This window comes from Onychostruthus taczanowskii, unplaced genomic scaffold (genome assembly GCF_017590055.1).
Source record: "Onychostruthus taczanowskii isolate IOZ18803 unplaced genomic scaffold, ASM1759005v1 scaffold36, whole genome shotgun sequence".
Classification (NCBI taxonomy): domain Eukaryota; kingdom Metazoa; phylum Chordata; class Aves; order Passeriformes; family Passeridae; genus Onychostruthus; species Onychostruthus taczanowskii.
This window is the reverse complement of record NW_024501015.1, coordinates 1,752,951-1,769,341: the sequence shown is the minus strand read 5'-3', so window position 1 is coordinate 1,769,341 and position 16,391 is coordinate 1,752,951. Positions and strand designations below refer to the sequence as shown.

Below are 16,391 nucleotides of genomic sequence, written 5' to 3'. Positions count from 1 at the left end.
TTGTATTACAGTAATTTGCTATTTTTTTACATTGTGGCTCAGCACTGTTACAGAAGATAAATGTAATTTTCCTCTTCTCCTCACTGTCCAACAGAACTGACTGAGGGAAAGTAAAATGTTATTTTATTAAGAAAATTACTGACATGAAATTAGGCGGGGTGGTTGTTTCATTGTGAACCTATCTTACTTTGGGAGAGCATGTTTTTGAAGATTTAATAACTTCCTGAGGCTCTGACTCTGTAATATGTGTGAGAATTGCCTACAAAAAGCAGAGTTTGCATTTGCTGCTTTGTGTAATTCGAAGGTCAAGAAAATTCTAGTCTATTTACTTTCTTCATTGGTAATTTGATTCAGAATTTCTTTTCCAGTTCAACAAATTATTAACAAAAATGAGATTTCATTATCTCTAGCAAAATGGATGATTTGATTTGTATAGTCTGTAATTGTTACTGCATAACTTGCTGTGATTTCTGTGAAAATTATATTCAGTCTTATTCTTTTTATTAGAGTACATTTGATTCTTAAGCAGGATATATTGCCTTGTAAAAAATTCTTGTGATGTCTCTCTGGTTCAGGTCTTAGAACTGTGTAAAAATGCTGAGGCATCTGAACACTCACACCTTAGTTTTCAGTATTTTTCAATAAAATGAAAGTTATACCATTGTTTTCTGTAAGCAAGGATACATTTCTCCAAATTAATGTGCATTTGCTGCATGCAGGAGTATAAAAAACTTACAAGAAATCAGAGCCTGCACTTAATTGCAAATTATTTAAGGGAATGTGAATCAGTGGTATGAGTTGTTGATGTAACGTCCAGAGTTCAAGAAGTGTGTGCTAAACTTTATTTGGTTGTGTCATTCTTACTTTAGGACTGTACAAATTAGGCGTGACTTTTGTAGGTGTAGAACAAAGGACTCACATGGAGATAAGCAGTCAGATTCTCGGCCAGCTCCTAGTGCAACAAAGCAGTGGCAGCAGCTGAGGGAGGTCAACTTTTGTGCCTATTTTCATACCTCTCTGCACACCTAGACATTTGAAAAATGGATAATTTGGAAAGCATTGAAAACTCAGAAGGCTGTGATGGTCAGTTCCACCCCCTCCAGAGAAAGAAGAAAGATGTCAACATATGAGGTGAAAAAAGGATAATATATTTTAGGAAAAAAAGGAGGGGTGGAAGCAGGAATTTGGAAACGACCCTGAAACAAGCTAGGAAGAATAAAAACTACTGTGTATATTTAAACTCCATATTTACTATTCTTGCTTTTGTGGTAGCAGTCACTCAATTTTTAAAATGTAAATAAAATAATCTCTGTTCTAGCTGAAAGGGAAGGTGAAGAACGGTACATGCTGTCATGGTATGTTATCATGATATAGTAGTTATACTACATCAGCTGTTTTCAGGAATCTTGTGAGTTGTGACCTGTCATCCTCTCAGAGACATCCAGAAGTATTTTTGGAGGCTGAAAGAAGTGGACTAACACTTTCAAAGTTCATATACTTCCTGTGGGACATAATGATACTTGACTCCGCTCTCTCAAACAGCCTCTCCGTCAGCTTGTGATTTGTTCCACAAGGATGTGTTGTGGGCATACTTTCCATTCCACTCTCTTTCATCACTGAACGTTTTTGAAGCCCCACTGACTTTGCATGTAGTGACTAGCTGGTTTGTCTAAACTATCTGTAAACTCTTGTTTTATGGGCTTTGGCCAATAGCATACAGAATCTTGCCTATCCACAAGGATAAAGCAAGGAGGTGTGAAAGAACAACAATAGAAAAAAAATTGAAGAGCATGTGTGCAAGTAGAACCAGGCTCCTTAAAACGATGATCACCCATATGCATCTCTCTCTGAAAGTGCATGCATATTTCTTTGCAACCAGATAGATAAATTTGAGGACTTTCTTGAATCTTCCTAGAAGGAGGCCGTCTGATGGTGTCTGTCAGGTCAGTAAACATGATGACAAAAGCATCTTTTTGTCCATGTAGACTGAAAAAATGGAAGCTTTTTAGGAGTAGTGGGTACATGTGCAAGTGAAAGACACAAAATTAATTGTATAGGAAAATATTTAATTTTTGTGTGTGATGTGTTACTTGATTTAACACTGACTTTTACAGTTAAGTGTGTTGTTATTTTATGGATAAAGAAAGTCCATGTTGTTCTTACAATCAAAAATGTACAATTATATTTATATCCAATCCACTGGTCTTTCATTTGATATTTATTGTATCTATTTTATTCTTAGATTGAAGAGCTCTGTGTAAATGTCTTTCTCTTAGACACTGCTGCCTTTTTTTCTTTTAATTTGAAATATTTGACTGTTTATCTAAGCAGTTTAAGCAAAACTAAAAAGCTGTAGTCACACTCAGCAACTTGTTCTAGATTTTAGAATTGGGAAAAAACCATGAAAACAAAGGTAACTGGCATACAAATAGGGTTCATTTTTTGTAAGACTGATACTCCACTAATGGTATAAAAGTCTCAACTTTGTCAAAGATTCTGACTTAATACAGTTTTTGGCATTTCTCTGTTTTGAGATTAATTGAATCAATACTGTGACTGCCAAAATGTTTAGTTAAAAGAACCTTGTTTTCAATTTATGCTAAAAATAGTGCTAATGTTGGCAGAAGCACCCTAAGCTCTAGAAGCTGTATTTGTGTTTGAAGTTCACTTGCCATCTGTTCTGTGCATTTATTTTAGTAAAATACATATTTTCATTACTTTTCACAAAATATTTTGGCTCAATGTTGAAAGTGAGACACCAGAAGTACTAGCCAAATCGAGTCATACTATGGGAATTTGCAGAACCAGTTCCCCAGAAAGCACTCGTTGCACCTTGTATCTGATCTGCAGCACTAAATTATGCAGAAAAGTATGACATGACATTTTCTAACTAGCATTTTTCACTCTGATAAAAATTGATGACGGTCCACTTTTGTTTTTATTTCACTGTAACATAATAGAGGGTAAATCTGTGTCTCTGGAGCACTGGTGTTATTCACTATGTAATTATGGGGAGCACCTGTAGAAAACCTTTAGATGACTCAAATGCTTCTGGCTCTTGGCAGAGCAGAGTGTGTCTGGAGCCTGAGACCTCTGCTTCCTGGAAATAGTGAAACTGTTAGAGTAGCACTATATGCGAAGGATTTGATTTTGTATTTTTTTCTTTTCTGTTTTTGTACAGAGGTTGTATTTCGTTTTTATTTTTGCCCCCCTGTACACTCTCTTTCAGGAAATGGCAGCAAGTAGAAGTCCCTTTGGACTTGAGAAAGGGAGTCAGTATCTTGTGGTCACTAGAGCTGCATGTGCACACCAGTTCTATATTTTAACACACTTGAACTTTTTAGTCAAGAGCATAAATACATAATTAGTATTTAACTATAAATGGGAAAGATATGGCTTAGTTGTTACCCATTTCTTTGAGGATCATCATGACATATTTCTGGAGAGACCATCAAATGCATTAGAAGTGTGCCAAATACCACTCTGTCCCAGAAGTCTGGGAGATTTCACTGTAGACAAGTCACTGTGTTGTCCCTTTCAGATACACACAGCTGTCATCTGTGAAGTGTCCACATCAAGTGCAATTTCCAGTAACATGACATAAATCCACCAGTGCAGCACAAAACGGTTTTGGCCTGATATGCATCGTAAGAATGAGAGGCAGCTCAGCAAGCAAAAGTTGCAGTTGCTTTTCTTGCTTGAAGCACATTTGCTTGCAAACTTAATGTTGTTTCTGTATTGTTTTAAGAATTAGCTGTCAAAGAGTTTCTACTTGACCTTAACAAAGCAAGCCATTAAAAATCATCATGTTATTAGGGAACCCTAGAAGGCCCTTCAGGAATGAGTGTGTTGGAGCAGACTGCATGGCAAAGCATGATTGTCAGAAGAATCCAGTCTTGCAGGGTGACTGGTGGATTGGGTCAGTAGCATCTTAAAAATACAGGATGCCCCTATCAAGGGGCTAAAATATACCCTTGCCAGCTTGAAAGCAGCTTTGTCTTCTTGTTGTTATAAAAAACTGAGTAGTGAGAACCTTGCTTGGTCTCCTTGATGGCTTCATCCAGTCCTTTGTTTCATGGGTTTTTACTGCAGCAGAGATTGGACAGGATGAACTGATTTCAACCTGCTGTGACTTGGGACCTTCTGAAATGGCAAGAAGCAGGGTGGTTTGACCTACGTGTCTTTTTATTTTCCCGAGTTGTTTTATTTCTCTTATACTTGAGCAGTTTTAATGCATCATTCTGTCTAGACATTTTTAGAAATAAATTGAAAGTGTTTAGTTATCTGAGGATGTGAGCTAGCAAGTTTCTTTCAGAGGCATTGGCTGAAACATCTTGCTTGCTCTTTTTCAGAGTAAGTGGTGGAAACAGTATCTTTAATGCTTAGGAATTCATTGTTATAATCTCAGTGTTGCAGAAGAAAATGAATTCTTGGGGGAAAAAGTCTTGATTTTTTAAAAGCTGGATTCTTACAATGTAATATGGTCCTATTCATTATATTGTACCAACTAAACTTGTTGGAAGTCTTCAGAACAAGGGGTAGGAACCAAAGTACAGCCCTTGTTGCAATGAAGAGAATTTGTTTTATGCTCCATTCCTAACGTGGTAAACTTACCCTTTAGTATGCATTATTTCCTGAATCAATAAAAAAGCTGTAATGGAAAACGTAGCATTTAATAAGGAATGACATTGTATGGGTTTTTTTTTACAGACATCATAAAATATTGATTCTGCTATCAAACCTGTAGGAGATTAGTTTAAGTTGCAGAAGCTGGAGAATAGGGTCAGTTCATGTACATATTTTTGTTATTGTGACTGTTAAATATCTACCTTTAATTAATCTATTTTTTCCCCAACTTCCAGATAAATCATGCTATTCTGGGGAAACAAGAAACTATATTAATGAGCATCAACTCCATAATTATACTTGTGGGTGCATAGCAGGGACACAGCCATGTCATTTCTTTAGGCAATAACTTTTGCAAAGAAGTATTTTTAAACTGGTCATTAATTTTATGACCATAGAAATGAGATGCAAAATTTATGCTGTTGTCATTGGCATGGGTTCAAGGCACTACTGACATTATGTGTGATTGTAATGGAATGGCTGCCAACTAATGAGTATATAGACATTTTGTTTGAGCATGCTTTGCTTTTAGATGTTTGATTAGGCAGCAATGCTTTCAATTATGCCTGCAAATTGTATTGAATACATTTACCTGGTGCCCATTGTTGCTTTGTAGTTCGGTTTTCTATTACATAAGTGCAAGTTGAATGCTTTTCTTTAATCTATTGATGCTTTTTGGGTGTATTTTTAGATACTTGGCACCTGAAGAGAATTTGTGCTGCTCAACACTGACTCCTCTGACTGTTCAAGGAGTAACACATGGAGCTTTAAATGCAATTCTGAGTGCTCTTTCTCTGTAGGTGGAATATAAACTTCAGTGCAACACATTGATGGAGGAGCATGTAAAGTGGAGAAAGGGCAGACAGAGATTGCTCTGAGTGGGAATGTAGGAGATGACACAGGATCAACGGGAAACCTCTTTGTGAACTGTCAGGACCAATATCTTTATATATTAACAGCATACAGTCCTAAGATATCTTTTAACCCTGACAGAACTAGGAGGCAAGAACTCCAAGGCTGATACCAGAAAACAGTCCTCCTTTTATGCCAGTACATAAACACATTGTGAAATGTTGCCTGTTAAAACTCCAGAGCATAATGAGTCAGACTTCTTATTGAAATGCCTGCAGTTCTTCTGTACAAATTAGATTATTTAAGAATTGTGTTTTTCAGTGTATAATATAAATTGATGAAAACTCTTATTTATTTGCTGCTATTTTTCTTTACTCTAAAATAAAAAAGGAGGGTTTTTTTTTGTTTAATCTAGTCCTGCATGAGCGCAGGTTGCTTGTACCTCTATCCAGAGTCTGCCACTTATTCTCCTCATTTTTCATGTAAAGTGTGGATACCTAAATGTAGTATTGTATGACACAGGATTTATATTTTGGGTCTGAGTGTCTTTCTCAGTGAGGGCTTTTTTCATTGAAGTCTTCAAGCCTTCTTTAGGATTTAAAATCTAGAGAATGCTTTGACAAATGTAAAGCATTGAGTGTGTAATTTCTTTCTTCATAATACTCTCAGCACTTTTCTTTTTTTGGTTGTTTTGTTTTAAGAGTAATTTGAATTTGGATATTCTAGACATAAAACAGAAACTTGTTTTATTATGAATCTACATTCAGTGTTGCTATGGTTTTTGTTGCTCAAATACAGTATATAACTGTGTCATGATTTTCATGCCACATGGCATCTAGAGCCCATATAGTCCATCACTCATTTGCCCCTGCTGGGATAGAGGAGATAATCATAAGGGTAAAAATGAGAAAATTCATGGGTTGATGTGAAGTTGGTATAATAGCTAAAGCAAAAGCTGTATACAGAAGAAAGACATAAAAAAGAATTCATTCATCACTTGCCCTGGGTAGGCAGGTGTTCACCCATTTCCAGGAGAGCAGGACTTGATCACAAGTAACACTGACTTAGACAAGCATCATCACTCTTAATGTCTCTTGCTTCCTTCTTTTTCCCCCAGCTTTATATGCTGAGCATGGCATCATCTGATGTGGAGTATTCTCTTGGTTAGTTGGGGTCAGCTGTCCTGGCTGTGTCCCCTCACAGCTTCTTGTGCACCCCAGCCCACTCACTGGTGTGGTGGTGTGAGAAGAAGAAAAGGTGTTGACTCTGTAAGCATTGCTCAGCAGGAACTAAAACATGCCTCTTTTATCAACACTGGTTCTAGCACAAATCCAAAACATAGCCTGGTACCAGCTACTGTGAAACAAAGTAACTTTGTCTGAGCCAAACCAGCGCAATCTGGGATAGGTATATGGTACGCCCTAAATATATATGTATGTATTAAAAATTCCCTTGTTCCTAGGTCATCTGGCATTTATATGAAAGTAAAGCACAAGTGTTTACTGAATTTGAAATCCTAAGTGTAATTGGAAAACAGTGACTTAGTGGAAGAGCAAGGTAACAGTGCAGGTTTGCAAACTTACATAAGAAATTATGTGTTGCTGAGTGGGACAGAATCCTCTGGAGATGTTCTTTCTATGTGTTTACTCACCTGCTTGTCATCCACAAGTCTTATTCATTCGAATATACTAAGGTTTGCCATTCAGCCCATGAATTATATGTGCTGGAGTGTGGTGTTTCTGGAATTGTTTTCTTCTAGAAATACAGCCTAATATTTTAAATTTATGCTGGCGCTTTCATGAAGGTTCAATGATAACATGTTTATATGTAGCTAATAAGAGGACATTTTTGACTGACAACCAGGGCTTACATATACACATATATACTATGCATTCTAGTACTAGTAAAAGTTTAGGACAGGAAAACAGTGGAACTTTTGGAATGGAATGGAATTTTGCCATTGTATAGGTTGTGAATATCGCGTTTGCTCTTTTTATATGGAGTGTATAATTTAATACAGATATATATATAGGCAAAGAGAGACAGGCAGCTGGTCTCTGGAATCCAAGTGTAAAAGATGATCATGCTGGTTATAAATAAGGTATAATATTTTCTGTTCATGTGCTATCTGTTCTGTGATTTTCTATTTGGAGGAAGAGGTGAATTCTAGAGAGAAATAATTTACTTTTGATTGGTTTGACAGGTGTGATGAAGTGCAAATATTTTGATCAGATTAACACGATGACTGGAGTGCTACTGGGAGAGGACTGTGACAAAAATAGGTTGGAGTCAGGTTCAGATTCAGAGCAGTTGTTAAATGGCATGGGAGCTTGGGAGGAAGCTTTCCTAAGAAAAGCATACTAAATTAATGAAGGGAAAGCCTAGCTAGTGTTTGACAACCTTTGAATGTAAAAGAACTCCAGCAAAACAAAGATCAGATATTGTTTTAACTGCTTGGAAAACTTGCTGTTTTTTACAGTCATAGAGCTTTCTGTCATAGTCTCTGAATTTTCTGTGTATTTCCATTATTAAATGGGAGGGGGTAAAACTTAGTCATAGTTACGCTGTCCTACTGATGAATGCAATTTCTGCACCTGTGAAGAATATTTTCACTATGCATGGGTTTATTTTGGATTCTTAGAAATTAGTATTCTGATCCAGTGCTCCAAAAGGGAACACACAAATAGAGAAGGATATTTGGATGTCTCTGGAAAGCATTTTATGTTTGTATATACCAAAAGGCAATGTTTGAACAATTTAGTGTTATACGATTTTCAAGAAATTTGAGGGCTATTTAATCTATTGGAGTATCAACTTCAGGATTCTGGTCTGACAATTTTTGTCATATTTATCTCTTTCTCCTCCACAAAGATTTTTTTTTTTTTAGGAGCCATTTTGTTTGTTATCCCCCCCCCCACCCCTTCTTTGCCTAGATGTGTTCAACATATCTGAGAAAATATACGAGTTTCAGGAAGAAGTTAAATTTTGCCTAATTAGGTGAAAGCCTCAACTAATATTGATTTCACTTTATCTTTCCTAGATCTTCTCACTTATGTATGACACTGATCAAAGTGCATCAGATTAACTGATAATGTAAATTTTGTATCTGTTGTAGTGGGGCTCTCAGTTGGGTAAGAAATTCATTAATAGAATGCTGCATTAAGCCACAGGTTCATACCAGGTGCTGCCAAGCGGCTATTCCACTTCTAGTTTCATGGGAGGAATGTACACGGGGTTTTGCAAGGCAGTGCCTAATTACAGTGAAGAAAAGTAAAAGTGGGCAGAGGTCACTGCTGCCAGTAGTAGTTAGGCATTTCCTGGGAGGGAGGTTGCTGCAGCTGCATCCCGCACTAGGACAGGCAGAACTTCGGAGCCTGGTGCTCTCCTTTTTTCTTTCTGCCAGTGTTTCTTTCCCCCCTCGTGAGAAGCTGCCAGCTGTGCAGTGCTGGGAGCAGGTTCATTATATGACAGCGTTTAGGGAAAACGCTCCAACAGCATTTACACATCAGGTCAGAAGGTAGCCCTAGAATGGCATCGCTCACAGCTGTGCTGGAGCATGCCAGTGTCCACGAGAAACAGGATTTTTTCAGTTCCAGATAGGAATTAACATCCTCCTTACTATTGAAAATACTTCTATCATGTGTGTTGGTGTGATAAACTATTTAACTAGCAATGTGTATTGACTTTTACAGAGCTGGAAGATGAGGAAGAGTCTGAGAACTCTCTTTCTTCGCCTCCTGATAATGTCTCAATAGCGTCTGACCGATATGATAAAGAGGATGAAGGACCTTCTGATGGTATGTGACACTATTTACCTTAGAAAGTACTAGATTTGCCGGTTTGCTATGAGCTGATGTAATCGGATCCTTGTGATGCGAATGTTAGTGTTGGAAAACAGATAAACAGATAAGCAGCACAACTGAACACTTTTCTTACCTTTACAAGAACCTTTAAAGGAACTGAAGAGCTCTCTCTAGTGGTCCTAGAGCATAGTGAAGCTGTCTCAAATTTACACAGTGTTTCTCAACTCACATTTTTTTTTGATAACAAAGCATCTTCTGTAGATACATATGTTTTAAAAGATAGATCAGTGGCTAAACCAGTGTGAATATTTGTAATAACAAATTGTTTGTTAATTCAACATTATCAGATTCTTGCTTAATTTTATTGTGCTACTTAATGGCTTACTGTATTATTTATCTAATAAATAATGAAACAGTTTATGTGATTGATATTTTTCTGCAAACTCCATGCAGAATAGGTTCATAAAATATTAAATTAATTATTCCATCAGTGTTTCCTTCCATTAAGACAGTGTTTTGCACAATGTTTTTGTTGTATAAATTTTAAGTTTGGGTCTGCATTTAGGAAAAGTCTACAGTTCATAGCTGTTTTCCATGTTGTTTTGTTTTGCATTCATTAAGTTCAATGCTAAATGCGACTGTTCTGAAGACATGAACATTTGAATATTTCAACAGTTAACAAGCTTGCTTTAGCATAGTGTCCATATTTTTGAGATTAGTTTATTGTATACATAATATAAACATCTTCTATGGATAATATATGGCAGTAAATTAAGTATATGTACAAATAAATTAATGATGTATATTAATTTGTGGCACTGGAAGTTAGACTTACTAGTGAATGATGTTTTCTGACATGATATGATGATCAAACTGTGCAGCTCCATCTCGAAATACAATTGCTGAATGAAAATATGCTTCCTGCAATGTAGCACTCCACATTTTATATTATCCAGATTATTCCCTTTGGAAACATAAATTGCTTTTATGAGGTATAAAATTATGTCTATTGCAGAACAGGGATAAGTCAAGTACATGCATAAGTGATAAACCTTCTAACCACTGATTCAGAATAATGCATTTTTTTTTTATGTCCAGAACTCTGTAAAATGTATAACAATAATAATCACAGTTTTTTTGGGTTTTTTTTTTTTTTGTATTGTGCTTATTGCATGTTGGCAGTGTGACCTTCTACTAAAAAAAGTAAAACTAGGCCTTTTTGCTCTCTGGTTGAAATGTAATTATCAGTCAAATTGAGTATGGCTTTTAGAAAACCCAAGCTAATTTTCAAAACTACAGATGAATGCAACTTTCTGTGTGTTTATTTTTTGCTTACAAACATAATCTTATCATTATTTCTAATTATAACTTAATAACATGGTACTGATTGCATAAAGGGTATGTGACAAAATATATGACTATTTAATAGGAGATACGATTATAGAATTGTTTCAAAACAGTTAATCAAGAGAAAAGTGATAACGTTCATAACGTAAATAATGAACGGCTGGAGAATGCTGATGCACGAGTATGTGAAATACTCTATGAGTTTGTACAGATGGGTGATTAATTTTTAGCCTGTTTTGGAAGTTATGAGGCTAGGTATAATAGCTGCTCAACAATATCTTGACTAATTCATACCAGTTTAGGTAGAAATATAGAGGGTATGATACTTTTATATTTGAGGTGATTTTACCTTGCTGGTCTTTCTGTATTTTATGATAAATCCTCTTTAATTACCTAGTGGGAGTGTAACATGAAGAAAATTTGAGAAAAGGTGATGAATTCTGACTTGTAAATACTTAATTTATTGAAGTATACAGTGTTCCTCTTTTTCTCTTTGAATGTCTAATGTGTCATTCTAAGACCATTTTGATTTTAATATATATCATCCATCATTGCAGTCTAGCCACCTAGCCTGCGTATGAAAATATATGTTGGGAAAATCTTATAAGAGGTGGATTGATCCCCAGAGGTGCCATTTGTTTCAGTTCTAATAGGCATAAATGGGTTTGTTGAAGCTTAATACTGTATTTTAGTTTTTTAGCGGTCTGTTAATGTTCGATATTTAAATCCTGTTCAAGGAACTGGATCTCTAAGATGGTCTGTGGATGTTTGATCTTGTATAATTACCAGTTCAGTTCAACAGGGCTCTGTTCAAATCTAAAACCTGATTTGTGTAGGATCAAGGCTCCCAGCGTTAACAGACAGCCCTATCTGTAGGTAATCAAATTGAGGTGGTTTTTATTTATGTTTGAATCCATTTCTATTTTTATGTAAAACCTTCTATATATATTTTCTGCTAAAAAGCCCCAAGGCATTTCTCTTTATATACTTGAGTTAGGCTGCAAGGTTTGTATGACTTGCCAAAGTGTCGCAATTTGACTTTGCGGCATTACTGTCAAAACATAATTTGTGAAGGCACACGCTTGGTAACAGATAAAGAATTAGTGTATTATGTGTATGTTACAGTCATTGTAAAATCCTGGAGTTTTTGTGTGACCTTTGTCTAATGGTGTATTAATTACAAGAGGGATAATCCATTTAACAATAAGTATGGGATAACTAAATTAGCACAGGTCACCTAAAGGCCTTTTGTCAAATCTGATTGTTATGTTGTCCTTTTGACTTTTACCTTATGGTAGGCACTAACAAAGTATCTAAACTTTGATGGATTATAAACTCTAAACATGATATGTATTTTTCATAATGCTAATGTAATTTTCTAGGTACTGAAAAGGTCAAACCCCCACGTCTCTGTGTGCATTCTAAGTCTGTCTTTCCTTTTAATATTTCTTTTTCTCTGTTCCTCTGGTTCAAAAGTTCACTCAGTTCCCAAATGGCCACCTAATTTTCCAGTTATTCCCTCAAGCCATATGTGTTTTGGTTTCTTTATGGTTTATTAGGTACTGTAGGAAAGTAGCATAAGTTATATCATCTAATGAAATTCAAGCACACTTCAGTGATGCTTTGACTTGATTGCTGGCAGCAATTAAATCACAATGAAAGAGAATGATGCATGGGCTTACATGTCCAGACACCCTACAGAAATTGGAAGAGGGATAAAACACAACAAAACCCCCAAACAAAATAACAAACTGAAAAACAAGACAGACCAAACAAAACAGCGCAGCCAGGCACTCTGGTCTTAACTTGATTTTTTTTTTTTTTTTATTGGCTAACAGCCTGATTGATAGCAAAATCATAACTTGCTGTATGCTAACAGGCAGAGTTCACTTGTAGGTTATTGTGAGCTGATAAAGGGTTAGATGGAGTTTTGATTTTCGCATTGGTCCTTGGTGCACCAGATTAATGGAATTTCAATGAGAGACTGGAGTAGTCACAGCTTTGTCAGAAAAACAGATGGAGATTCTATAGCCATGTCTGCTCATTAATACCAGTTGCCTGAAAGGTGTACTACTTCTCTATACAAAAGACTCAACATAATTGATTTTTGAGCGAGGTATTTTTTTACTTATTGATGACTAGGTTTCTTGCAACTTAAATGACAGGATTTTGTATAGAACATTGTATAACAATGTTATGTCTTGTAATTTCTTACTCCCGTTCCATTTGCGTATTGAAGAATATATGCAGTGGGAAATACATATGTCTTGATTAGTTAAAAACCAAAGCACACCAAAATACTTTAAAATTGAAATACGAAGATTTTCTTTCAAGTTGGAAACAAACTTACTTTTGGTTGAGAAGTAAATGGGAAAAAAGTTACTGTTTATCATTTAATTTTCAAGTTTCCTAGGTATTAAATACAGGTTCAATGTCAGGCTTAAACTTTCTTGTTTAATAACACTATAATCTTGTTTTATAATCTGTAGGGATTTTTATCTTTTTTTGGTTTATGATATGGTAACCTGATTTTGTAGTAAGAAATGTCACTAGTATTAAAGGACCAAACTTTGACTTTGTAAGTGGACCCCTGAAGAAGACATGTTGCTTTGGCTCTGCAGGGAGTGTGTAACTGGATAATTACTGGATCTAAAAGATCACAGTGAATGGTGTGATGAAATAATTTAGATCATCACCATTTCTATGGAAGGTGTAGATTGTTGGCTTGAGAAGGTAAGGATGAAAGAAGTACTAAAAATGTGTCTGGGGACTTGTATGCTCTTCAGATTATCACATTTGGCTATAGTTTGTGAATAAAATATGCTTTTTAGTCGGAAATTTTTAAACAGTCTGAGAATCTCTTACTAAATTTCCCCATAGTTGAAGTAGAGGAAGGTAGGGCTGGAGCAAGGAAAACTGGGCACTTGGAGAGCTTTGAGGAAAAAGAGTAAATGAAAGGGTTGTGCTTTAACTGTTTGTCGTCAAAGTGCAGTCTTGAAAATGAGCAAAATTTATTGCTTCTGCAACATGATTTTCTTGCTGTACTTTCTGGATGAAGCAGCAGGCATCAGCACTTTGTTTTCATGTAGTTTATTTGGAAAAGTTCTGTACAAGTCTTTGCAAGCTGGAGTAAACTATTTTACATGATCTATAGTATTTACTTAATAGTAGCATCACGTTTTGCAGTTTGATTGATCAAGTGAGAATGAAAAATTGTGTGACTGAATTTTGCATGCTGTTTCTTTTTACATGTTAAGTCTCAAATACAAATACTAATTAAGCTTTTTCCCCTCCTTATTTTTCCTATTTGCTAGGCCTAGTCATTTGAATATTGTCACTGAAGAAGGCTGGTAGAGTTCAGTGTAAGGTTTTGCATTTGTGCATACACACAAGTGTTTTCCCACTTCCTGCAACTACGTTCTTACTGAGTTTATTTTTGAGGCACTATATTAAAGCAAAAACTGTTCCTCAGTTAAGCACTGCTGCAACTAAGGTATCAAAGGTTGGAGAATGAAAAATACAACTAGGAACTTCTATCCTTTCTCCTTTTGACCTTCTTTTCCCTCAAGTCTTGTCTTGGTATACCGCTTTTTAATAACATAATAATGTACATGGAGAGGATGTTTGGTTGTCTTGGGGATGACAGCATTGGAAATTTACCTGAGTTATTGTTGGAGATTAGTTGTTTACTTTAATTATTGGAGAGAGAGGTACAAACTTAAGTGCATGTCAGCCATTCAAAGGAATGAGAAACTTCTTTATTTGTCTTGGTTTTCTCATAGGTAGATCTCATTGAAGACAGAAAATCAGGTACTTTATTATTCCTTATATCTCTCTTAATATTCAAGATTGAATAAAAAAGGTCATATTGAGGGGAAGTAAAATGTAGGTTTACTTGGACAGCTGATATTCAGTAAGAAAAGGTGGCTTCTACTTTATGCTCTTACTAGGCACTGGCAGGAAGGCAGTCATGGGGAAAATGTGTGCAGACTGGACTTTGGCATGCTGACTTTATTTTGAGGGGATGCTAGTTCTTGTCAGAATTTTGAAGGAGATTATGATTCTGGATTTCTGGCTGAGAAAGGTAATATGATGATCAAAAATGTTGCTTTCAACATAATAAATTTTAATTAGCAGTGCAGTCTTAAGCAGGAGGATTGAAGTCTAAAATTCCCGATGTGGTGTGCTGAGGTTGTCCGAGGGAGGATGTATCACTACAAATTTAAGCTGAGTCACTTATGGACAGTCCAGATGTCATCCAGAATACAGTCTTTTACTAGCTGATGGAACATAGTGAAAAGTAAAACATACTGAAGAGGAACTTAAAATATGAAGCTTTTGTTTTTAAATTATGTTTTTTAAGGATATTGGTACATGTGGGACCAACCATATGAGTGTAAATTCCCAGATGCAATTCCCTCTTCTCTGTTTAACACATGAGACAAGGGTACTAACTTTGTTGAAATTGTGAAAAGCTGTAAAGATCAACTGCTTGTTGAGTAGGAGAGACCTTAAGAGTGAAATCAACGCATCACCCACAGGCTGCCTGAGATGTTTCTTGGTGGGCACCTTCTCATCTTTCCTGAAAATCTCTACTGGTGCAATTGCACTGTCCCTTGGACAGTTTGTGCCAGTGCTGCACTCTGCTTGCTAGGAGAGAATACTTATACTGAACTCTGTCAATCTGTTGACATTTGACTCCCTTTTATCCATAAATGACATGGCAATAGTATATTTTAATAGTATATTTTTAATAGTATATTAGTATATTTTTTCCCCCTCTTTTTCCTCCCTTTTGAGGACTGAATAGAATCTTTATAACTTTCCACATGTAGCTGCTTCTGGAACTTTATGAAAAGAACAAAAAACTGAACTGCTTGGTTGCTTGCTGGTTTGTAGGATCCATACCAATGCATATAGCAGCAATGGAGAACAAGATGTTTTTAAAAAAAAGTGTTGTGAAATATGCAAAGCTAATCTAATTAAATTTGATTTAAACCACTTGTACAGAACATAAGGGAATAATTTCTGTTAGGAAGCAGAAGTTTTAAGTGAAATTTTGGCCCTAATGAAGTCAACAGTAAAGTTAAAAATGGCATTGTGTAGGTTAACAGTGTGTGCAAATTGATGATACTAAAATGTTTGAACTTCTAATTATCATGATGAAAAACTTCCCATCAAACAATAAACCCCTGTGTTCTTTTAACATTTACCTTTCTCCCATGGGAGAGATGACATGGTTTGTTGCTCATTTTATTTCATCTATGTTGCTTCAGTGACTGAACACTAACAAAACAGCCATGTATACTCCACCACTACGCAGGACAATATCAACAAAAAACCTAAATAATGACCTGCTTAACCCATTTGTTTTTCATATTAGATCATAATTTTATTCAAGATATGTAACAATACTATGGTTAAAAAAAAGCCCAGAAAGTTGAAGTGAATAGATTTTTCTATTTATGTTATATTGCTTGTTGGCCTAATGTTCTTCTAGTTTGGTTTTTATACATTACAAACTGACATAAAAAGAGGACAGGTTTTCCTTCTGCCTCTTGGATATGCAATAAGCTTTTCAAGTTGGTTTTGGAGGCAGTTAATTATGATTTTATGGCCTTATTGGTGCTTTGTCTTGACTGAATTGATTTCTACCTTCTGATTTCCCTGTAATTCCTCTTCCTTCCTGCCAAGCAGTAGTGGCAAGGCAGCTTCCATTCTGCTCCTTACATCTTTCCTCCTAGAACCAGAAAGATGGATCAC

At 35.8% G+C, this 16,391-nt stretch overlaps 1 protein-coding gene across 1 annotated transcript in view; it reads left to right on the top strand.

Moving 5' to 3' along the window:
* The window catches only part of SKAP2 (src kinase associated phosphoprotein 2), a 121,680-nt gene that overhangs the window by 15,073 nt on the left and 90,216 nt on the right, over positions 1–16,391 (top strand). Inside the window, exon 4 of the mRNA XM_041411558.1 lies at positions 9,171–9,275. Coding sequence (XP_041267492.1) covers positions 9,171–9,275 — 105 coding nt within the window. The remainder of the gene's footprint in view (positions 1–9,170; positions 9,276–16,391) is intronic.